General features: G+C 57.5%; 1 protein-coding gene across 4 annotated transcripts in view; it reads left to right on the plus strand.

The window, feature by feature from the left end:
* Window positions 1–23,675, plus strand: part of Rbfox3 (RNA binding fox-1 homolog 3) — a 406,036-nt gene extending 382,361 nt beyond the window's left edge. The window contains exons 5-15 of one of the 4 annotated variants that reach the window (XM_004639518.2): window positions 2,539–2,793; window positions 9,193–9,330; window positions 11,123–11,176; window positions 11,943–12,035; window positions 13,276–13,336; window positions 17,248–17,301; window positions 17,445–17,577; window positions 18,088–18,127; window positions 19,137–19,201; window positions 20,263–20,341; window positions 22,000–22,081. In XM_004639518.2, the coding sequence (XP_004639575.1) occupies window positions 2,572–2,793; window positions 9,193–9,330; window positions 11,123–11,176; window positions 11,943–12,035; window positions 13,276–13,336; window positions 17,248–17,301; window positions 17,445–17,577; window positions 18,088–18,127; window positions 19,137–19,201; window positions 20,263–20,341; window positions 22,000–22,044 (984 nt within the window). In that variant the 5' untranslated portion in view covers window positions 2,539–2,571 and the 3' untranslated portion in view covers window positions 22,045–22,081. Of the gene's footprint in view, window positions 1–2,538; window positions 2,794–9,192; window positions 9,331–11,122; window positions 11,177–11,942; window positions 12,036–13,275; window positions 13,337–17,247; window positions 17,302–17,444; window positions 17,578–17,946; window positions 18,128–19,136; window positions 19,202–20,262; window positions 20,342–21,999; window positions 22,082–23,605 lie in introns of those variants that run through there. The other 3 variants (XM_004639517.2, XM_023699282.1, XM_023699283.1) reach the window with 3 other exon arrangements.
* The last annotated feature ends 523 nt before the right edge of the window (window positions 23,676–24,198 follow it).

A 24,198-nucleotide genomic window follows, 5' to 3' on the forward strand; every position in this document is an offset into this window, starting at 1 on the left:
GAAGGAAGGAAGGAAGGAAGGAAGGAAGGAAGGAAGGAAGGAAGGAAGGAAGAGGAACAGGAGGGAAGAAAGGAGAGGGAGGGAGGAAGGGAGGAGGGGGAGGGAGGAAGGGAGAAGGAAGGAAAGGGAACAGGAGGGAGGAAAGGAGAAGGGGAAGGGAGGAAGGGAGGAGGAAGGAAGGAAGGAAGGAAGAGGGGCAGGAGGGAGAAGAGGAGGAGGGAGGAAAGGAAAAGAAGGAGGGAGGGAGGAAGGAAGATGAGCAGGAGGGAGGAAAGGAGGAGGGGAGGGAGGAGGAAAGAAGGAAGGGAGGGAGGTAGGGAGGGAGGGAGGAAGGAAGGAAGGAAGGAAGGAAGGAAGGAAGGAAGGAAGGAAGGGGAGCAGGAGGGAAGAAAGGAGAGGAAGGGAGGAGGGGGAGGGAGGAAGGGAGGAGGGGAGAGAGGAAGGGAGGAGGAAAGAGGAAGGAAGGAAGGGGAGCAGGAGGGAGGAAAGGAGGAGGGTGAGGGAGGAAGAGAGGAGGAAGGAAGGAAGGAAGGAAGGAAGGAAGGAAGGAAGGAAGGAAGGAAGGAGAACAGGAGGGAGAAGAGCAGGAAGGAGGAAAGGAGGAGAAGGAGGAAGAAAGGAAGATGAGCAGGAGGGAGGAAAGGAGAAGGAGGAAGGAAAGGAGGAGGGGGAGGGAGGAAGAGGAGCAGAAGGGAGGAAAGGAGGAGGAGAGAGGAAGAGGAGAGAGAAAGAGGAGGAGGGAGGTAAAGGAGGAAAGGAGGATGGAGGAAGAGGAGGAGAGGCTTCTGCGCCAGAAGCCCCCCACTTGATGAGTCTCTGGCAGTGGCACCAAGACAGCCCCACTGCAGAGCCCAGTGGCCTCAGGGCTGTGCAGGGCAGGCAGCCACAGCACCTGAGCAGATCCCACTGACTTAGCCCTCTGGCAGCCAGGCCCTGGAAGCTCGTGGGGCCTTCACAGGTGATTCAACATCTGGACAGCTGCGGTCTAGATTTTCCTTTCCTGCTTGATGCAAGCTCCACAGGGGCAAGGGCCTGTTCCCTTGCTCCCCAGTACAGCACAGCCCAGCTCCAGCCTGACACACCCCTGCTGCCCGAGACAGCTGCCAGAAAAATTTATCTTCCAAGTAAAGGGTATGGGGAGAGCAGAATACGTTCTCCAGAGGGCAAAGATGGACCAGGAGATGGGACATTAGGGTATGCGGGGCTGATCCATGAGGGAAGCATGCGGGCGCACAAGGGGTTCTTTATTGGCAGGGAAACCTCTTTGCCTGCAACCCCAATGCTGAACTGGAGCGGGGAGAGGGGAGGAGTGAGAGGAAGCCGTCCTGCCTTGTGCCCCTGTCCAGCAGGTGCTTCCTAACTGTGCTGGGAGTGAAGTGCGCTGGTCCTGGGTTGCACCTCACCTTAGCAAATCCACCCTCCACAAGGACACCATTTCTGGCCTATAGCCCTTGAATGGCCAAGACTGTGGGGCCCACCCACATGTGGGCCAGGGCCTCCCCCTCGGTGGCTGCTCCACGGGGTGGGATTCTCACCACACACACACTGGGGGTGCCCATCACCTGCTCAGAGAGGCCAGAGCTGAAGTGGAGGAGGGAGTGAGCAGCCAGAGTCCCCGCCCCTCCCACCTCCATCCCCTGGTCTTCTGGGCAGCTCGATGCCCCCAGGTCACCGGCCCCACCAGCACCCAGAAGGCCTAGCTGGGGCAGAGGATCTGCACCACAGCTATTGGCATAGCTTGCCAGTGTGAAAACAGTGGGTGAGTACACCCCACTTCAAGAAGCACTGCCCTAAAGCTCTGCAGGGGCTGCACCAAGGGTCCTGGTCCCTAAAAGCCCAGGGGAGCAGCTGAGGTCAGCAGTGATAGAGTGCTCGTCCCCTCCCTGGGCAGCGGGTCTTCGAGAAAGCAAGGAGGGGTCTCTGGGAGCTCTCAGGAGACCTTAACATGGAGACAGGACCTTCCTGGTCCTGTGACACTGCTGTTTCCTCTCCTACACACTGAGCTCCAAGGAGCCTGAGGTGGCTGTGTGACACCTCCCACCCGGCTTTCGGCAGGAAAACCAAGACCCGAATGAGGCCAGGCACTGGCCATGAAGGCCGCAGGAGGCTGGGAGCTGGATGAGCAATGTTGACACCCTGGTGATAGTGGCTTTAGGCGCACTACTGTTGGGGGACACCAGGTAAAAAGTCTGCAGGAGTGTGGTTATGTCTCATAACTCCGTGGGAGTCTACAGTTAGCACAATATAAAGTGATCAGCTTTTAAAACATAGGTGTGTTGAAAATAAATAAACGACCTGAAGTAGTGGGGTCCAACAAGTACAAGTGGGGTCCCACCAGGGGTCTCCCTCTGGATCTGAGCGTCTGGATACCTAGCCTAGCAGGCTTCGCTGAGCTGGTGCTCTCCTGGAAGAGCCGCATGCAGGGGTCTGGAAAACGTCCCTAAAAGTACTATGTCCATACCATGGAAGCTTCTGGAAAATCTGCCCAGCAGATTGTGGGAAGGGAAAGATGCTAACCAGGCCTTGCTCTCTCCGCAGGGCAATCAGGACGCCACGGCTCCGCCTGAGGCGATGGCCCAGCCCTACCCCCCTGCCCAGTACCCGCCTCCGCCTCAGAACGGCATCCCCACTGAGTACGCCCCGCCCCCACCACACCCCACGCAGGACTACTCCGGCCAGACCCCTGTCCCCCCAGAGCACGGCATGACCCTCTACACACCAGCACAGACGCACCCTGAGCAGCCGGGAACCGAGGCCAGCACGCAGCCCATAGCAGTGACCCAGACAGTGCCGGTAAGGAGGCCCTGGTCCTTCCCCTATAGGGCAGAAAGCCCTGGAGAGGGAGTGTGGTGGGGGAGGGGCTTAGAAGGGCTTCTGCATTTGAGGAGCTGCTCTGGTCCAGGGGTCTTCACCCAGCATCCGGGACCTTGCACTCCTCACCATTCCTGAGGCTCCCTGTGGTAAGCAGGTGCACCGAGGGTTGGGGCACGACCCTGCCTGCCCTTAGCTGTCCCTGGCCTCAGGCAGACTCTGACCTCATCTGAGGTGGGACGAGTGTCCTCCGTGGCCAGGCTGGTGACCTGTTAATGGAAGACAAGGGAGCTGGCCGAGGCCTGGCTGGGGCCCCGTGGGGTCCTGGGGGCATGCAGAGGGGGAGGTGGGGAGGTGGCCCAGCTGTCTCAGGTTGCAGGCCCTCCTATCATTTCTAATCACTTGTAATCTACCTGCTTGGCTGCTCTCCAATCAGATAGCTTCAATTATGTGGTTGTAATGCAGCTCGGAGGCGAAAGTGCTGAGCCCTGCACTTCTCAGATTTCCTGATGGAGAAGGGAACTGGCGAGGAGCAGCCTCCTGCCTGGGTGGGCTCCGCACCCAGGCAGCCCCCACCCCAAAGTGAGAGTGGGCAGCCACCCAGCCGGCCTCCACCCACTGCCCTTGGCCTCCACCTGCTCCTTCTCTGGGCCTGCCCCCAACCCTTGCCCTGGGACTTCGTATTCTTCCACCCGCCCTGCTGGCTCTGTCCCAGCAGCCAGCCCTGCTGGGCACCAGATGGCAGGAGGCCAGCGAACTGCACTCCTGGATCGGCACCACCCTGACGGCTCCCAATGGGCCCCCAGCTGTGCTTCCTCAGCCACCCCAGTCCAGGACGGATCCAAATGTTACCCCACACACATGGCACCCAATCTGTGGGGGACGAGCCCGCACAGCGGCCGCTCCGCAGGACCTGACCTCATCTGGTGCCCAGCCAGCGCCTTTCCTCTCCCGTCAAGTGCCGCGACCCTGAGTCTGCTTGGAAGCTGTCAGAACTTTCCATCCCTCTCAGCCGCATCATGGTGCAGATGTCTCCCAAACACTCTCTCCAGGGTTCCTCCCACCATGGAGCATAGATGCAAAAGGCCAGACCGATTGGCCCTTAGAGCTGGGAGCCAAACCATCTTCCCCAGGTGCCCTGACTCTGATCAAACTCACAACCTGTGTGTGCTCAGAAAAGACAGATGTGGACCCTGATGCCAGAGAAGTTCACCACAGCCATAGCCAGGAGGCCCAGATCTCTGACGGACAATGGCAGACAAGGCTTCATTAGTCAAACCTCTGACGGCCTCCTTATGAACAAGTGGGGGGTCTCTCAATGTTAGCCGGGGGGGCTTTGCCTGGAAGGAAACAGAAGACAAGATGGTCAGATCCACTGATGACACAGGGTAAGGGCTGGTGACACACAAATGAGCACCAAGGCCTCTGGAAACCCCAAGGCCACAAGACAGTCACTGGGACCTTCATAAAGCCCTCTGTCACTCTGTACCCAGATGTGGGCTGAGTACCATTGTATGCCAGGACTAAATTAGCTCTGGGGGTGCAGAAAAGTGACCAGCTCTGCCCTCTGGTTCCCACTGGTCAGTCACAGAAACATCAGACTGGTGTCCTGGGGGATCCTGAGCGAGCCCTACTCAGGGCCCCACGCACCTCACAGGAGCACACCTGGACTGGAGAACATCAGAGCCAGGATGAACGGGCAGCCTGACTTCCTCCCATTGGGCTGGTCCTCAGGTCCTGCCCAAAGGTCAGGGCTGTGGTGCAGAAGCAAGATGCTTGTTCTTGGTGGCCCCGAGCTGAACGTGAGCTGGACGTGGAAGGCACTGGGCCAGCACTAGCAAGAAGACCTTGAAGACACCAGGACTGCCCTGCCAAGACCTGGTGCAGCCAGAGACCTCTCTGACCTTGGAGCACCTGTTCGGGCAGAGCCTTCCCACCTTGGGAGGGAGCTAGAAAGGAGGATGTTCTAAGATTCCTGGAGCCACTTTCCTCCCACAGAGCTGCCTGGCACTGGCAGCAAAGGCCAAATGCTCATGTGTTGGGTCAGGTGTCACTGTCCTGTCCTTGCAAACGCTAGGAGGGTTCTCTCAGCTCACTCAGCCTTCTCCTGGCCCTTCCCCAAGCAGCCTGGTGTTAGGAGTACAGGGCATCAAGGTGGCAGGCGGGGTGGACTCTGGGCTTTGGTTTAGTCCTGGCTTCTCCCACCTGGGTTAGGGCTCCACTGAACTCCCAGGGTGCAGCCACCATCTGCCTCGGCCTCTTCCCCCCACTACACACACACACACACACACACACACACACACACACACACACACAGATTCAGAAAGTCCCCTTAGGGTCCCCTCAGGCCCCTGCTATTAGCACCAAATCAGGACCTACAGCTCCCACCTTTCTACAGCCCACAGGCTATGAAGGCCCAGCCTCCCTGCCCTCTCTATCAGAGGGCTTTCTCTCTGGTGAGTACAGCTGTCCTGACAGGAGGTGTGACCAGGGCCAGCAGGGCAGGGACTCTGAGAGCCAGTGCAGCTCTGCCCTCAGCCTCCCTGCTGATGGTAACACCACAGTTGGCCTCTTCAGGGCTGCTCCTGCCTGGCCCAGGGTGACAACAATGACCTTGGGCTTGAGACTGATGGGTGGGAGCGATGTGGGCCCCACAATTCACACTTCATCTCCTCTGCCTGGCCAGAACCTGCAAACACACACACACACACTGGGCTTCAGCTCAGAAAAGGTAGAATTTCCTAGAATTTCTGCATCTACTGGGCTTCTTGCCCTCCTGCTCAGGAGGGTTCCTAGCTGATAACTGGGGGGAATTATGTTTAGCCAATTTAGGATCCCCTTGGTACCCCCACCAGCAGGGCAAGGGGCCTAAAGATGCTGATAAACAGACAGGCGACTCCTCAGGGAAAGGTTGCCCCAAACTACACCCTGGTCACTCACCTGTCCCAGATGTAGGGGTAGAGCTGGATGGAGCAGGTTGGCCTCAGATCCTCAAGAGCACTCATTGGCCAGCGAGATGCTCAGAGTAGCGTGTCTGTCATTCACAGTCCAAGCAGGAGCACAATTGTACTCTAGGAGGGGCTGCCCAGAGCTCTAGGTTTTGAAGAACATACTTCCAGCAGGAGGAGTGAGAAAGCCCCACCTCCAAGGCCAAATGGCCACTGGCTGGGATTGACCCACGTTGGCCACCAGAACTGACAGCTGGAGAGAGAGGGCTGCAGAGAGTGGTTCACCTTGTGCCACACCAGCAATGCTTAGTTCCAGCCCAACCACAGGGCCACGGAGTCCCACCTGTTGCTCATAGCTCACCTGGACCCAGGGCCCCTCCTCCAGCTGACTCTCTTCACTTCCCTGTGCTGAGCTTGGCCTAGGTGCCAGGGGCTACAGGCTCCTCTGCAGGTGGGAGATGGCTCTGGGCATCTGGACCTGCGAAGATCCATCTAGGGGCTGGTGCCTGACTTTGCGTGGTGGAGGCTGGAGTGGGAGGGAGGGTAGTAATGGCTGGGTGGAGACATCAAAGACAGCCAGGAGGACTGGCAGGCAGGGAGGGGTTCTGCTGGTGGGGTTTCCTTTTTTTCTGCATTTGAACATTTGAAATCTGGAAGAAGCAAAGATTGCATTTTTTAAACAACAACAACAAAAAAAAAGGGCAGGGGGAAGAAAGCCCCTCGGAAAAGGAAGGTGGCAGACGGTGGAGGCGCCTGGACTGCTGTGATAAATGGTGGGCAGGCTTGCATCTCTGCTCGGGGGCAGCGGCGTGCAGTTCGCTCTGGGGTCTCTCAGCGCATCTTACAATTTTACAGTCATTGAACCCATTTATCTGCCTCTGTCCACTGCTGGGCTGGGGGCAGGGAAGGCGCAAGAGCTCTTCTTTCCTGTATCTTAGCCCCTCATGGCTCAGCCATGCATGCCGTCACCCCTTCCTCTCGCCAGGCCCTTGGCTGCTCCCTTTTAGGGTCTTTGAAGTGGGACATGGGCACCCCAGCTCCAGGCACCCTAACTTCATCAATGCCAGCCACAGATGTCCTCCTGTTGGCCCCCTTGGCCGGGGCTTCCTGAGCTCCTCTGGGTGGCCACCTGGCTGTGATACCACTGCCCTCTGGTGACCAAAAGCCAGTACTGCATGCCCAAGCCAGGCCTGATTCCCCAGGCCAGAATGATTCTGTTAGTCACCTGTAACCAAGAGCATCTGAGGGCACAGGGAACGAAGCCTGCGTGGATTCCACAGGAGACACAAGAGCTCCGCCTGCCATGGCCAAGCAGTGGGGCTCAGGCCTTTGCAAAAATCTGGGATTCTTCAGCCACTGAATTGGGAAGTCAGTGGGCATCTCCAGGCCCCTAGGGTGTCCTGTGGAGCCCAGGCAGCTGCCCTGCACTGTCCCACAGAGATGGGGGTCTGATGCAGGCCAGACCGTGGATCTCCAGAGGCCCCCACCAGCTGATCCCCTGCTGATCCCCTTCCTGCCTGAGCCCACTCCCCATCAGTGGGTGGCACTTCATAAGCGTGTAAGGCTTAAAAAACATTTCTCAGAATTGGCCAGATATGCTCAGGATAGCCAGCTTGTCAGGACCAACTACGTAATGCTTTAGGTGACAAGGACAGCCTGGACTACCTCCCAGCACAGAAAAAAAGCATTATATTGCGAGGACATTTGAGTAGGAAGCTCCACACCCTGCAGACCACCCAGGCCCGTGCCCATCTCTCCACCTGGGTCATCATCAGGGCCTTCAGAAGCCCATGTGGTACTGGCTTCTGTGGTTACCTAACGGCAGCAGAAGCCTGACAGGAGGCCTCCCAGCCAAGATGGCCTATGTTTGCAGAAAGGACAGGGAGAGAGCTGGACAGCCACTCCAGCTCAAGTCCAGAGATCGACCTCTTCCATTAGCTGTAGTGTGGCTTGGGAGAACTCTGCCCCTGTGGGCTCCATTTCTGCAGCTGCAAAACAAGGCCTTGGTCATGGTGACCTCGGTGCTCACAACATGTCTCAAGAGATGTGAATGCCTCATCGCTCCTGTTCCTGTCGGTAATGAACGACACACGTGTGCTCCTGTGTGCATGATTATGCAAACCAGCCCCTTCCTGGACACCATGGGGATTGTTCCTGTGTCTCCAAACTCACCAGGACCAAGTGCCTCTGCTCCTGAGGCCACCCAGGAAACCAAAGCCACCAGCACCCTGCTTTGTCTCAATTCTGGCAGACTCCCAGGGACCCTAACTGCCTCCATCTCAATTCCAGAAAGACTCAGAGTGGCTGCAGCCCGATCATCCCCTGTCCCCTGTGCCATCAGCTTGGGTCCTGTCCTAGAAACACACCCAAGCCAAGAGCTCAAGTGTGAATGGTGTATTGGGAAGTGTATCCCTCTAGCCCAGAGGGCCACAGGGAATCAGGGAAGGAAGCCAACAGAAAATGTGTTCACAGCAGCTGAACTCAGCATGGTTGGGGGAGCTGGGGACAGTGAACCCTCAGAGGAGACCCCTCCCCTCCAAGGGAGAGCTAGGGCAGGCACTCTCTGTGGTGCTGAAGACCTCTCTGGACACTTCAGCACTGCCTGCTGCCTGGCCAGCAGGCTGAGGAGGAGAAAATGTGCAGACTGGCTGGTGGTTTATGGTCCGTGTGCAGGAACATGACAGGCATAGAAGGTCTCAAGCCTATGCATCCAGGGGCCATGAGCTCACCAGCCACCTTGATCCTCCATCCATGCACCCCACCAGTGTCAACAAAGTGCATGTCCGGGCTGCTTTTCCTGCTACAAGTGCTGCTGGGACTAAGCCAGGTTGAAGGGCAGCTCCTGCTGAGCTTGAGGCCCGAAAGCTGGAGATGTCCATACCAACAGAGCCCCACACATGCTGTCTCAGGGGTCCCAGCCTTCTCCCCAGGACCCACACAGGGTGCACAGGCACAGGACAGCTTCATTTCCTGTAACCCAAGTCCTTCAGGGCCCATCTGTCAGCCAGAGAGGTCTAGATGACAGTGGGCTTTACAGTACTGACCTTGGTCACCCTGGACCAGGAGTGCTGGCAGCAGGATTAGAATAAGGAGCCTGTGCTGTGGATAGCCATAGGGGCGGGCATCCTTTGGCTGTGTGTGCCCAAGAGGCTAGTCCCAAAATCTGCCTGGTCCTGACACCTCTGTGGAAGGGTCTGAGCTGAGCGAGCCCAGTACAGACCCCACCACAGAGGTTAGCACTGGGGTGGCAGCCGGGAGATGGCCTCGCTGGCACCGCTTGGCCAAGGCTTGGAGCTGAGATCTCAGGGGTTAGATGGCAAACGTTGTGGGCATTGTCTGCCCCAATAGATGTGCAGGAGAGGCCTGTGGTCAAGCGGATGGGTAGGCCCTGACCATCTGGAGGTGGTCTCCAAAGCCTGTCCTCTCCCCACAGCAGACAGATGAGGCGGCACAGACGGACAGCCAGCCACTCCACCCCTCCGACCCCACAGAGAAGCAGCAGCCCAAGCGGCTGCACGTCTCCAACATCCCTTTCCGGTTCAGGGACCCCGATCTGCGGCAAATGTTCGGGGTGAGTGTGCTCAGGCTGGTCCACTCCTGCTCCTACCCCATGGCCTGGGGGCCAGAGCAACTCCCTCCCACCTGGGGACCCTGTGGGGCAGGGCAGGATGTCTGTTGTGGCAGCCCCATTCCCTGGCCAGAAGTCCCCCACCACCAGGGTCACCATTCTCAGGGGCTTCCTAGAGTCCCCTCGTTTATCAGTCTCTGGTTACTGCCTACCCCTGACCCTAGCCAAGAGCACTGAGGGAAGAGCCCAGCCTCTGCCATGAACAACAGACCACTCATCCTCCTGCCCTGGCCTGAGTCCTCCTGGTCCCTGCTGAGGTGACCGGAACATGTGCAGTTGATGTGAAGCAAGCAAGGACTCCCTACCTGAATCTCTTGTCCGTTTCTTGATTGCTACGTCAAGGCTTCCAGCAGTAGCAGGGCTGCCCCTGAGTCCTGTCATTGGACTTGAGCACCTGGAAGGCGCTGACACCCATTGTGCTGGGCCTTATGGAGGAGCAGGCCAGGTGTGCTGCCACCTCGCAAGCCCGCCCTGGCCGCCACGGACCCTGTAGCCTGGCCTGTATTTCTTGCCTGCCACTGGACCTGCCCCCTCTCCTTCCACACAGTGGGGCAGCTCTGATCCCTGAGCCCCAGCCAGCCTCGCAGGCTTATTCCACGCAGCTGGGCCTTGTCAAAGAAGTAGGATACAGCAGCCCAAGATGGAGGACCCCCAACACCTGTCTCTAGGGTGACCCCAAAAGCCCACTCCTTGCCCAAGGGTTTGACCTTGTTGGGTTTAGAGCTGACTCACCAGGGTGCTGCCAGATCTCTCTGGGCCCAGCTCCCTTTGCAGCAGCTGACAGCATGGTGCGCTTGTAGACCCATTACCTCAGTATGCCCTTGCTTGCTAGATCAAGCAGAGAAGGCCCCGACCTACATCAGGTCCTGGGGTCCTAGAAAAAGGAGGGTGGGTCCCCATTTCTTCCTACAACCTGGCAGATTGGAATGTTGTTGCTGCCAGCTCCCTAGGCCTTGAGCCCCCCGTCCCCCTGCCTCCAGGGGTGGCTGGAGCAGAAGGTGCGGAGCAGGCCCCTGAGAGCCTCACATCTAGGAACCTGGATCATGGGGCTCACCACCTCACCCTGCCCTCGGGGCAGGAAGACAATACACAGATCACCTGGTGTATTGTGAATAGGCAGGGGCCTGGGGTCTGGATGCAGCAGCCTGTATCCCACGCACAGCTTGGCCCCACCTGGCACGTGGGGTGGGTCATACAGGGTCCCACAGGTGTGAGGCCTCCCCAGCCCATCCCTCATCCTCGTCCTTTGCCTCCCCCTTCCCCTGCCTACCTGGTGCCCCTTTCTGGGTCTCTCCTTCCTCCACCTGTTTCTCTCCTCCTCCCACTGAAGGAAAGCCTGGGGGTCCCCAGTTCCTGATCCTGGCTCAGGCCTTGCCCTCTTCCTCCCCATCCCTTGCAGCAGGGCCTTACCATAGACCTTTACCCTTCAGTGTGACCGTGGGGTGGGCAGCCAATCCCCACTGTGGCTATGTCAGAGGTTGAAGGAGGACAACTGCTTAGACAGTTACACACCCCATCCCCAGTCCACAGATATGACCAGGGTCCAGGCGAAACATGCTCCCTAAGAAGGAAGAGCCAGGCTTGCATGAACAGGTGCCCAGAGCAGGCGTAGAGAGGCCCCAGGGCTCCGTTCCCATGGCTGGGGCATCTCGAGACCGCCACAGGGGACAGACCGGCCGCTTTCTCACGCACACTTTCCTGTCTCCTACCCTCCTCTCTGTCTGTGTCTTTGCAGCAATTTGGAAAGATTTTAGACGTGGAGATCATTTTTAACGAGCGGGGCTCCAAGGTGGGTGCCGTGCCGAGGCTGCCACCATTTCCGCGCCGGCTGTAGGTCCTGCCAGGCTAACCTGTGACATGTTCCTTCCTGGAGCGCTTCGTGCCCGAGGACCCCTGAGCAACACGGGTGCTTGTACCCCCCGCTCTCCCACCCTGCCCCAGCTGTCTGTTGTTGCCACCACACTGCTTCTTCTCTCTGAGCTGCCAGGACCTCTTGCCTGCACCCCGGAGCCCCACTCTGGGCCTGGGACCCCCGCCCAACCACTCACCCCCAGCCCCTCAGCAGCCCTTGGATGTGGCCTGCAGGCTTTGTGGAGGGACTGCAGGGGGAGCAGGCCTGGATGGTGCCTGGCAAAGACAAGCCCTGCTCCCCCTCCAGGAAAGCGAGACTCTAGACCCTGGGTTCCTAGGGTGAAGGTCGGGGGGCTGTCTTCCCTGGACTCCTGAAGTCCAGCCTCGGCCCCTGGGCAGGTTAGCATCTCTGTAGGATCGGCTTGTCCCTCAGAGGTGCCAGGCTGTCAGCTCAGGCTGGGCTCGAGTGGCCAGCAGCTGCCCACCCTGGGGCCATGCCCCTGTGCATTCTGCCAGTGGCACCAGGCAACCTCTGGGCTGCCTGAGCCTCTCTTGGACTCCCCTGACTTGGCCCCTTCTCTCTCCCTCTCTCTCTCTCTCCTTCCCTCTCCCATGGCCCTGCCCCACCCCGCCTCCCCAACTCCTCCTTTTGCCCTTTTTTCTCATCCTGTCTTCTCTCCGTGTCTGTCCTCCTCTGCTCGCAGGGTTTTGGGTTTGTAACTTTTGAAACTAGCTCAGATGCTGACCGAGCCCGGGAGAAGCTGAATGGGACGATCGTAGAGGGACGGAAAATTGAGGTGCTCAGATAAGTGTGCGGCGGCAGGGAGGTCCTGGACAACACCTGCCCCGTCCCCCTCCCCAGTCCCCCTTCAGCCTAGCACTGTCCGCCCTGCAGAGAGCCCAGTCAGTGTCCTCTGTGTGGGAGGAAGGGTCACATGGAGGCCCCGTGCTACCCCACCCTCACGTGACTGGCTCTTGTCCCAACCCATCACTTTCTCCTGCTTGATCTTAGGCTTCAGGCTCACCCAATGGTCCCCCTGTTCTCCCCACACTTTCCCATTCTAGGAAGAGCCCTGTCCCTAGCCAGACACCCAGGAGCCTCAGAACCTGTTGTTTGAAAGCTGGCTGCATTGAGGACAAGGGCCAGCCCATCTGCTGAGGAGTCTCTTCTTCACAGGAGCACTAGCTCTTGCCCCTCCCCACTGCCTGGCAATGTCCTCTTCTATAGTCCAGCTCTTGGAGGAAGAAAAGGGAGTGTCCAGCAGCCAGAAGGGCAGCAGGCCAAGGAGCCTGGGGCTCCTGGTCCCCTCCTGCTTCATGCTGTGACTCTGGTGTTGTGGCTCTGGTACCCAGAGCTGATTCCCCTAACAGCAGGGCTGAGAAAGGAGCAGGAGGAGCCTGTGGGGAACATGGGGGGAAGGTGTTGAAGCTAAGCCCCTGGATTATTCCAGTGCCCAGCAGCCTCCAGGGCCCGTGGCCAGACCCCTTCCTTAGGCTCCACCCACCCTGTTCCCTACTCCCTTCCACACAAGCTTCTTGTTTTCTGTGTTCCCTTGTGCAGTCTCTCTGGGGCTTACAAGTGTGGCATAGGACCCAGCCCCTTGGCACCGCCAGTCTAGAGCTCCCACCCACCTTGCCCCCAGGATGCAGACCCCATCAGGAAGCTTCCAGCTGTGCAGAGAAGCAGAGGAGCCCTGCCAGGAAAAGGGTGCTCCCGCGGGGCTGGGGCACAACCCTCTTGGGCACACACCTAGGAGGGCCTTGGCAGCTGCAGGAGGAGAGAACATCTCCAGAGCCCACCTGCTAGCCCACAGAAAGCTTCTCCACAGGTCTTGGTTTTCCCCAGGGGCCAAGGCTAGGTTTATTGGAGCTGGTCTGGAAAAAGCACAATCCAGTGGTCCTGGGCCGGGCTACATGGCAACTTAGGTGCCCCCAAGGGCCTCCTCTTAAGTCCCCAGCCCACTCCCTGGAAGCCAAGGGGAAGTAGGAGCAGGCGAGGCAGGACCCCTTACCCTCTGTCTCCCCTTCCCTGGACAGGTAAACAACGCCACGGCCCGAGTCATGACCAACAAGAAGACCGGGAACCCCTACACCAACGGTAAGGGTCCCAGAACAGCCAAAGCTACAGGGCTGGGCCAGCAGCCTTTGGGGAATGGAGGCCGCTGCAGACCAGCCTTCCCGGATGCTAGGTTCCCCATCCCTTCCTGGTGTCCCAGCTGTCATGCGCCTGCCCAGGAGAAGTGGATGGTCAGGCAGGCACCAACATTGCCTAACCCTCACTCACAGCTATCGTCTCCCATGAGAGGCCCCTGGGCTTTCCCAAGCATCTGGGAGGCCATGTATGCAGACTTCCGGTGCGGCAAGCCTCGGCAACTTCCTAGGTTGTTGCGTCTGTGCTCCCAGTGATTTATTTTGCAGTTTTCTCTAATAGACACACTGCCCTGATTTGCATATGCAAATATGCTGGAGGGCCTTGGACAAGCTTCTACACCTCCCAAGCCCCAGCCTCTTCATCTGCAGTGGATAGCAGATAGTGACATCCACTCACCACCCAGGGTTATTCACGACAACTTCTCCAGGTTAGGCCTAGGACCTGAGATGGAGCTGCTCCATATTTTGATGCTGATGAAAACAACTATGTCCTTTGTGCTCTAGAAGCCTTTTAAATGGATGAGGTTTCCAGGTTGAGTCCTGCTTGGCAGTCATGTAGTTCTCTCTGGTCCTCTATGCACCCAGCTATAGTGAGGGTGCTGGGTTTCCCTTGAAAATTAATCTGCTGGTGCTAAGAGCTGGGAGAAGAATCTCTGGTGGCTCCAGAGAATTGTACCATACTAGCCAAAGGTTCTGCTTTGAGCATAGCTAGTGACACATCGGGGCCTTTTCTAGTTCCTACCTATCACCAATTAGGGAACAGCTTCTGCAGCCCGGCAGTGTGGTATAGACAGCACAATTCTCCCCGCCAGCAAACTGTCCCCATGTGGAACAGAGTTTACCGTGTCATGCTCAGCCTCTCCAGCAGTCAGGTCTGCAGCATGATTCGATCTCATTGCAGGTCAGCTCCTGGGTGGGACATGGCTCTGACCAGGCCCAATTTCGAGGTGACTGTTGTGCCTGCCATGTTGCTCTTGTGAGGACTCAAGCCTCTTGTTTTTAAGAACCTCGGGGCTGGTGAGATGGCTCAGTAGTCTAAAGCACCTACTTAGAACAAGCGCTTTTTAGCAAAGCGCAGGGACCAAGTTTCAATCCCCCAGCACATGCCAGCCCCACCCCCTGGTGGGCTGAGCTGGCCACACACACACACACACACACACACACACACACACACACACAAATAAATAAGAACCTGAGGGTACCCAAACTTTGCTATGGTACAAAGTGCACCCTAACCGTGGCTTCTGGTACAGGACGTACAAGCAGTACGCATTTTCTTTTAGATAGACAAGAAAAGGAAGTAGGATCTAGGAGCGGGCATGATGGGAAGGCTTCATGAATGGAACTCTTGCCTTTTGTCCTGGGGACCATGACTAGGGGTATACTTGACCCCATAGCCACCCAGAAAGAGCTGCTTCCCAGGACAAGCTCATATACATCAATCATGGTAAAGTCCCACTTCTTTGAGATGTGGGTCTTTCCATAGCCAGAGAACTTACATGTGGCCTTGCGTGGGCCTCAAGCACATGCTTGTGTTCTGAAGCTTGGTGTGGCTGGATGTGATTGGGACAGCCACGATGACGTGGCCAGTGTGAATGCCTGGCACTGTCCCCTGGGCATCCAATAGCTCTCTAAAGCCTAGACCGGGGCAGGCCACACATGGACATCCACTAGAACATCTGTCCTGAGGTCCCTTATTTTAATCCATCCAAGCAACAGCTGCATATACTGCTGAGGCAGATGCCACTTTCAATCACTGTGCCTCACCGTCCCACAAGGAGAGGAGCCAGTTGGTTTAAGTGGCTTCAGAGTGTGGTAGACATATCAACAAGGTTGTGGTGACCAAGGGAACTACAAACCGCTGTCCACTCTTCCCTCAAGCTTCCCTGTACTGCTAAGCCTTGGTTGGTACACCCAAGTTATCACAACTACTCAGGAGGCTGAGGCAGGAGGATCACAAGTTCAAGACCAGCCTAGGTAATTTAGTGAGAACCTGCTCTAAATAAAGAAAAAGAGCTGGGGATGTAGCTCAGTACCAGAGTGAGTGGCTTCAGTCTGTTCTTCTGCTATACCAACCCACCTCCCACTGCTTTCTGGGAAAGACTGAAGTCTGGAAGGAGGGATATGCCTTGCTGGCCAATGGAGTGAAGCAGAAACCTCTGTCCATCCCTGCTGCCAGTGCGGTCTACCTTACATGCCATCTCCTGGCAAGAATCGCAGGCTGCAGAGGAATACCGTTGACTTCTCTTCGGCTGGTCTAGAGTGGCCTGTGGTGCTTTAACCCTGAGCACTCAAATTCTCCAGGCTCTGGCGGAACTGCAGAAAACCAACTGAGGTGATCCTATTTATAGTAGAAACAAAGGGGCTTCCAGGTGAGTCTCTGGCTGCCACTGTGACCTGTGAGATTCCAGGTGGATGTGGGGCCAGCAGAGGTGGGTGGAGCCAGAACAGACAGGTAGGGGCCCCCCCTTCATCCCCCTGGAAGCTCAAGTAACAGATGAGAGTTCCCAGGACTTCTGGTGCATACATTCAGCCTCCCGGACCCATTGATCCAGTGTGGACCCAAAGGAGCTACTGAGATGGAGCCTGGGGAAGGGCCTGGGTCAGCTCCGGGCTCTGTCCCATCATGGGCATTTTACCAGGAAAAGTCCATTCTTGGGGGTGGGAGGTTTTCCCAGATGAAATGTTTCTTCCCTCCTACCCTTGGATTTATGGGAGATTCCAGAGTTCCAGCCATGGTGGGCTGGGGGTAGAAAGCAGCTCACTACCATGGAGGGGTGGAGAGCGGGGCCCTGGGAGCACAGTCCCAGACACACTATCCTGGATGCCTCCTGTCCACTACTCCACAGTAGGGTGTCTGGGTTTGGGGTTCCCACATGGAGTCCACCCCTGATGTCCATGGCATCCTCTCTAGGACAGGTCTTGTCAGCTGGCCAGTGGGTTCAGGCCCCCTATTTCTCCTCATGCAGTGCAGAGGGACAAGGAGTTGGGCCTGCAGACCATGCTGCACAGATAGGACCCCAGCTGGGCAGAGGAGGTGGAGGGCAGCCCAGTGAAAGAACTCCTCCTGCCCACCCTGTCTGAATGCCTGGCTGGAACCTGCTCAAAGCCACTGGTTTCCAACCCCTTGGGCTTTAAGGTGGAGTCAGATCTTTGTCTTTAGATCCCAAGGGGAGAAGACAGGCCCACTGACAGGAGGGGAGAAGCCACTTGCTGATACCAGCTGGGACCCAGGGAGGGAGTGGCTTGAGGCTGCAGGTTCAAATCTGTACCCTCCCCACCTTTATAACCCAAGGTCCCCCTGAAGCCTCCACTTCACCATCAGTAAAATGGAAAGGGCGATGCCTACCTGTTGGTGGCAATCACCCCAAAGGTTTAGTGCTCTGGAACTATTAATAGACACTCTTGTCCCCAGACCAATGGCTGTTCCTCTCCCTCCTGGCCCGCAGTGAGCAGCTGTTCACACAGGAGAGGAAACCCCTGGGAACTAGAACAGGAGGTGGGAGAGGCCCCCAGACACAATCCCTCAACCCAACTGTGACTGCAGTGTTTATAAACCACTTTCCACCTCCCCTTACAAACCCTGAGCTTCAGGGACTGGTGACTTGGGGTGCGGGTGCCCATGAACAGACTGCAGAGGACAGAATCCAAGAAGAACCTAGAGGGGCAAGTCGAGAGTGAAATGGCCCCAGCTGTTCCTGCCCTTGGTGGCTGCAGTGCCAAAGGGGCCTCAGGGCAGACACAGGCCCTGCCCTTGGAAAGCCCAGTGGGGCAGCCTGCTGTCTCTGCTGTCTCTGGCATCACAGGAGTACATTAAGTTGGCTTGGGTGGATCGTGACCAGCCTGTTTCTGTTCTAGGTTGGAAGCTAAATCCTGTGGTAGGAGCAGTCTATGGGCCTGAATTCTATGCAGGTAAAGTCAGGGGCAAGTGGGCTTGGCCATGGGAGGGGACAGCATCCAGGACTGGGGTTGGGGGGCTGGGTGCCAGGCTGGGCTCTCTCCTGCCCTCCCTGGGCCTTCCCTCTCCCACACTTTCTCCTGCCCCTTTCCTGCAGTGACTGGCTTCCCCTACCCTACCACGGGCACCGCTGTTGCCTACCGGGGCGCACACCTCCGGGGCCGGGGCCGGGCCGTGTACAACACGTTTCGGGCTGCACCGCCTCCACCCCCCATCCCGACTTACGGAGCGTGAGTACCTACTGGGGGAGCTGGAGGGAGGCCCAGGGGATGGGTCATGGGAGGCCCAGGGTGGAGGGTGAGGGTCTCGGCAGCCTTTCTGGACCTCCTGCATCCTCAGTACCCCAACACCACTTCAGGGGACGCCAAGGGTCATGGCCTGGGTATCTTAATGGGGCATCCTCGGCCCTTTGGTCCAGTGAGGGGCTTCTTGGAGCCCTTCCTGGTCCTTTTCCCTGGGTTCCTCTGCCCCACCACTGAATGGGGGGGACAGCTGCCTGTGGGAGGATTGGGAGGGCATGCAGGACTGGGCTTACGGGCCCCGGGTCTTGAGAAAGGAGCTGCCCAGCAAGGGTGTTACTCTATTGTTATACCAAACAGGGCACTGGAGCAAACGCTTGTTAAAATGCCAGTCCCGTGGGCGGGGCTGGCACCGTGCCCCCTCCCTCCTCAGCAGACTCCGGAGCCGGCCTACCCCACCTCTCCAGCGTTCCCACCACTCTCTTGTCCGTTTGCTTCCAGGGTCGTGTATCAGGATGGATTTTATGGTGCTGAGATTTATGTAAGTGCACCCATGGAGGGGGGGGGCAGCCCTTCTGTCTGTCTGCCTCTCGCAGCCCCTCTCTCATTCCTGTGGGGGAGGGCAAGGGTGCCAGTCTGCAGAGAAGGGCATCCGTGGGGACTCCAGCCTAGCCCAGTCTGGGTTTGCCTTGCTCATTGAGAGAGCTGCTTATGGCTCTGAGCACCCTATAAGCGGAAGGGAGCGTGTCTGCTCGGGAAGGCCCCACATGATTTCGGCAGGGGGTGTCTCTCCCTGACCCCTGACCACACTGAGGTTGTTGAGTTAGCCCCCAGGATACTTCATCCAGTGCAGAAGCCCCAAGAGAGACCAGGAGGCAGGGACCTAAGGGGACCTAGATCGGGTCCTGTGGCTTTTCCCTTTGTGGAACTGTTCCCTCTCTGGCACAGAGTCCTCTGAGATACCCCACTCACTGTACCCAACTGCACCTTGGTCCTGGGCAATCTCCCATAATCAGTCACCCACTCATCTGAGGCTAAGACAGCATCTGAGTCAATGCTTTCTTGGGCCCTTTGCCCTGAGCTGTGTCCAGGATCTTATTGAGTCACCCAGGGGATCCCTGTGTCTGTCAGAATCCAAGCCAGAGGTTGCTGGCCTCTTGGCTGTGAGTGCCTACTTTTTGCCAAGGGCCAGCAAACACCCGTAGGGATAATTGATACCCACTGGTGCCTGCTGAATGCACAAATGGGTATGAGAACGAACGAACGAACGAACGAACGAACGAACGAACGAACGAATGATTGAATGGGCCTGACTCTTCTCAGCCTGTGCCAGTTGGCAGTCTTCAGACCTCCCTTAGACCAGAAGCCAGGTGCCCGGGTAGGCATCATCTAACTTCCCCAGGCCAAGGTGAAGTGGGAAGGCTGAGGTCTGAGATGGTCCACAGCCCCCGACCCCCAAGATCCCAGCCCTGCAGTCTGTGTCCGCCCCAGGCCCCCGGATGCGCCTCACTAAGTCTGTTTGCCATCTCTTCCTCCCACCTACCCTGCAGGGAGGCTATGCAGCCTACAGATACACTCAGCCAGCGGCAGCGGCGGCGGCAGCCTACAGTGACAGGTGAGGCTGGGGGCAGCGAGCTGTCCTGGGAGAAGATAGCCCAGGGTCCCCCAAAGGCTGAGTCCAGATGGACAGGAGTTCTTTTTCCCTAAAGAGGGCCTGGTTGTACCTGGGCCTGGTGGATGCAGGGTTTGAACAAGAAAGCAGTTTCAGCTGTGGTTAGTGAGCCCCTGTAAGACTGGGGAGACCAGGGGAGCAGAGGACAGCTCTGTCCCCAAACCCTGTGGTCTCGAGGCCTCGTGTGAGAAGGCTAATCACAAGCCTCCCATGGGATGTGATGAGACCAGGGTGGGCACTGTTTTGGGCCACCTCCCCCATCTCTGAACAGGCCTACATAAAAGCCCTATGTGGCTTGCTTTGGTTGGGGTGTCAGGAACCTCAAGTTCCCCCCAGGGGGTGGCTGAGCCTATCACCTTTTCCTGGGACTCTTGGTCTGGTGGCCACAGAGTTCCTGCTTGGGCGCTGCAGTGGCAGTTCACTCGGATGGCTGTGCCTCTTGTTCACATGTCCGTCTGGCCTGGAGCCCCCAGGAGCAATGGGACCCGGAGTCTGCACCCTCCCTGCAGCCTCTTGCTCAGCCCCACCAGGTGTGCATGGTGTACACAAGTCCTAGGGCCCAGCCCCGTCATCTAAGAAGCTACTGTGTCACTGCACAAATGAATTGAGAAGGTCGTCTAGGGACACCATGCCACCTCCTTGGTGGTGACATTGCTGGTCCCTATATCTTGGGTCTTTCTCAACAACTGTTGCTCTTCTTTCTGGGCATGGAGTCTGAGTTCCCTCCAGACCTGCTTACTAAGGACTCTCTCCTTCCTTAGCACTGAGTAGGGGTGTGCAGCCCATTGTCAGGGTCTGCACACATTGGATGCAATGCAAGAGTAGCCCTCGGGGTCCCAGGAACTTCCTTCCAGACAGGAAGGGAGGACGGACTATGAGGACAGCCTCAGTGGAAAGGGAGGGGCTTTGTGGCCGGGACCCCGGAGAGGGTCCTGAAAGGAGGCCAGAGGCCTGCAGCCCCTCCCTCACCTGCCCACCACATGCTGTCCCTGCTCTTCTCCTAGTTACGGCAGAGTCTATGCAGCTGCTGACCCCTACCACCACACCATCGGCCCCGCAGCGACCTACAGCATTGGAACCATGGTGAGGAGGCTGGGCCCCCCTGGCCTTGGGTGCCCATAATGCTGAGGGTGGGGTTGGGGGGCATCACCATGGGTGGGTGGGGCAGGCCCTTAGGAGAGACTGAGACCTCTAGCCAGTGCCTCTTTTGGTGCCTCTTAAAGGACAACAGCCTGGGGCCTGAGCTTCAGTGGGGAAGGGCGGATGAGAGTTTGCCCCTTTGTGCCCTCAATCACTGAAGGGAGTCGGGTTTGGCCAGACGGCCAGCGCCCAGCAGCTGATTCCCTGGGAAGCACCCTAGTGGGACCTGTTGTGCTGAGCCCCATCACCGTAGCTCTGATAAGGCCCCACCCTCCCCAGCAGAGGCCCTAAGGGTCATAGTTCCAGCCTCGGCCTCCCCTCTGAGGGGTGTGGAAGCCAAGCCGAGCATTGGCCTTTTCTCACATGGGTAGGGGACCAGAGACCACCCACTGTTTCCCACCAAGCCCCTCTTCTAGACTCCTCTAGGGCTCTGGGGCTCCCCAGTGGCCCTGGTGGGGTGGGGGTGCACTCTGCCGCAGGAGGCGTGAAGGCCGTGTGTGTGTGTGTGTGTGTGTGTGTGTGTGTGTGTGTGTGTGTGTTTGGCCAGCCGTGGACACGTGTAGCCCCACCCACTCTGCACCCTGGTTCTGTTCCAGCGCACACCCACCTCTCCTGCCCACCCCACCCCAGAGGTGTTAATGTCTGTTTTTAGCTAGCTTGGCATCCAGCATCAAAGATGAAAACGCTGTGCGGGGAGTCAGGAGGGAGGAGGTTCAGAGGCAACGTGGAATTTTTTTTTTTCCACCTCCCTTGATCTTAATTATTCCCTCCCAACTTGTATCTTGTCCTTTTGGATTCTGAGCAAGCCTCAGACATCCAAAGCAGTCTATGAGGGGCGTGGGCAGCCACAGAGCTCAGGCTTCTCAGGGCCACAGTAGCTCTCCCGGTAGAGGCCACAGCATCTTGTTTGCAGGCCTGGAGCCCCTGGACAGTTTAACCCTCAGCACAACTGCTAGCTAAAAGCTTTCATTAATTCACAAGGGTCCTCGCTCAGGTTTTCCTTTTTTATTTTTAAGATTGTCTATTTTTCTGCCAAATTTTCTCCTCCGACATTTGCCATTTTCTTTCTTTTTCTGGCCAAACTGGTGGGTGGGTGGGAGGCTTCTTTCCAGAATGCCACCCCAGGGCATTCAAGAGAAAGACACAGAGCTGAGCCCAGGATGCCCCCAAAGATGAGCAAGCCCCAGGTACTCCTAGAGACAAAGCCCCTCAGGGCTGTGCCCGGCAAGTGTGCCCCTCAGGCTGGCGCTAGCTCCAGTGGCCCACGCAGACACACTACGTGGCCCCAGGAGGCAGGCTCATGCTAGGCTCTCCAGGCACCTGAGACAGACAGGGCATGCCAGAGCGGCCCAGAGAAGTGGCCCAGAGGCCACTCAGAAGATCCTGGAGCATTCCCTCCTCTTGGCCAAGACCACAGCCCCGACCCCCTGTTGCCATGACAATCTGATGTCCACTTTTCCCAAGGAAAACTGTAAGCGTGAAAGAAAATGGGATTTAGCTGTTTCTCTTTTTGTTTTTCCTTATTTTTTTTTTTTCTTTCGGCCTTTTCCCCCTACCAAAAGATGGCACTGATTGGCTGTTTTTCATCTTTGATGTTGCAGGCTAGCCTCTGCCGAGGAGGGTACAGCCGCTTCACCCCCTACTAGCAAGAGACCCACCCCTAACAGCATTCACACTACTGCCTATTCCAAACCAAACCCTACAGCCCCAACACCAGGCACAGCCACCAGGAGGACAGTGCACCCCTCCCGGTCAGCAACATGCACCGCTGACCCTCTGCGACTCTAAAATCCATAGATTATTTCCAGCCAGCTGGTCTCCCCACCCCACCCATGATGGTGTGTGTGTCTTTGACCCTGGTTTTTCCTGTATGTCTGAACCGTGGTTTCCTATCTTGACTTTGTTGATGTTGTACTACCCGAGCCTTCAGGTATGGTATGCGCAGAATGGGGGCCACACTGGGGAGGATAAGCATTTGTACCCTAGCAGGGTGACACCCCTATCTCCTGGTGGCCCCAGTTGCACACAACTCTAGAAACACTGGCTGGGCCTTCCCTACATAGCCTGGTACTTCTGGTGTTCAGTGATGCAGGGGGTGAGGGGCTCAGGCCCTTTGGTCAGTGGGTTTTCTGATCCCCAGGGGGATACCTGTCCACCTACATCTGATAATTACAGGAGTAGCTGTCCCCATTGTCCCATCCCCTGTTCCGCTGAAGTTAATATTTTAATTAAATTTTATTGATGACGTTTCCTGCCAAAGCAGTCACAGGCACATTGCTCAGTGTGCAGACCACTGTGGTCACACCAGTTCTGGGGACTTCTTAGTGCTATTGCAAGAAGTAGACCCAAGGAATGAAGTTGTCAAAGAAACGCCCAAGGCCACCCCACCCTGCCCAGCACAGAGGTCCTCCCTGCACCCACTGCCTGCACCTGGCACCTGCATCTGGCAGAGCCTAGGCCCCAGGGCCCCCAGTCCATAGGTGGGATTTCAGCACTGAGGTGGGGCCGAAGCACCGCCAGCCAGTCCCCAGACATAACATGCCTTTTCATTAGGATCCATTTCAGAAGGGAAAGTCATCCCTTTGAGTGGCAATGCCTACTCATAGCCACTCTAGCCTCACTTAGACTATGTGCCCAGGGGGACACACAGCCACCTTACAGAGCCCTGGAGGGAATGCAGGCTGGGACCTGAGGTCAAACCTGGAGCCCAGGGAACTGGGCAGAGTCCACCAAAACAGGCGAGGTCTGTATGTGCAGGAGGGGAAGCAGCCCTGGCCTCTGAACGCCAAGGCAGATGGAGCTGCAAGACCCTGATGTGGAGGGGTGTCCTGCTTCCTCTTTTCCCATTGAGCCTCTCCATCGTGTTCTGTCTCCTGCCTTGTCCTGTTGGTCTAGACAGGCCTGGTCTCACTTCCCCATCAGAGGTACACGTGGCTCCTGCTAGCCAGATTCCTGCTGGTTCTGGACCTGCAACTCTGTCCCAGTACCCCCTCAGTGCACCCCCCCATGCCCAGCTGCACCCCTACCCAGCCAGGAGGCCTGTCTGCTTTAGGTTCAGCTTGCAGGAGAGAGTGGGTCCCCAAAGCTAAGGGCAGCTTCAGGGGGTGTTGGAACTAAAAGCTGGGCCCAGGCTGTGGGTCATGTGGCCCCCATGCCAGAGGCTGCTCCAGAGAAACTGCAAGTCCTGCCTTTCTGTTTCTGTTGTAGTGAAACCTTCCACCGTTTCCTTCTTGGACCATGAAGGGCAAAAAACAAAAAAACAAAAAAAATCACAAAACAAAAAACAAAACAAAAAAAGATGTTAAGATCCAAGCAACAAAAAAATCAACCAAACCAAGAGGCATCCAACCAAGTCCAAGTCCGCGTCTGGCGCACACCCGCACCGAGGGAGCACGTCCCGCTGGGCGCGTGGAAAGCGGCCCTGCCCGGCTGGCCGCAGTAGGAGAGTTGGAGGGAAGGGGCCTGGATGTGTGGCCAGCAGGGGCTCTGTTTTCTATCCAGTCTTCCTTTCAGGCCCCTGTAACCCCGGCAGTGGGGTACAGAGGTGGAGCAGGCCTGGCCTCGGGGAGGAGCAATCAGGACAGGTGGGCTGTGCCTGGAGGGGCTGGGGGCGAGGAGGGGCATCAACCCCTTGGGCTATGCAGTGCCCCCTGTGCCCTTGGCTGTCTGTCCAAGCAGCTGCCCTGGGGTCCAACTCCAATGCAAAGGGCTGACGTGGCTCCAGAACTAGGGGTGCCTGGGCCCTGGTCCCCACAAGTGCAGAGCACAGAAAAGAAGGCCCGGCTGGCCAGGAGCCACTC

The sequence above is a fragment of the Octodon degus genome, unplaced genomic scaffold (assembly GCF_000260255.1).
Source record: "Octodon degus isolate 3935 unplaced genomic scaffold, OctDeg1.0 scaffold00112, whole genome shotgun sequence".
NCBI lineage: Eukaryota > Metazoa > Chordata > Mammalia > Rodentia > Octodontidae > Octodon > Octodon degus.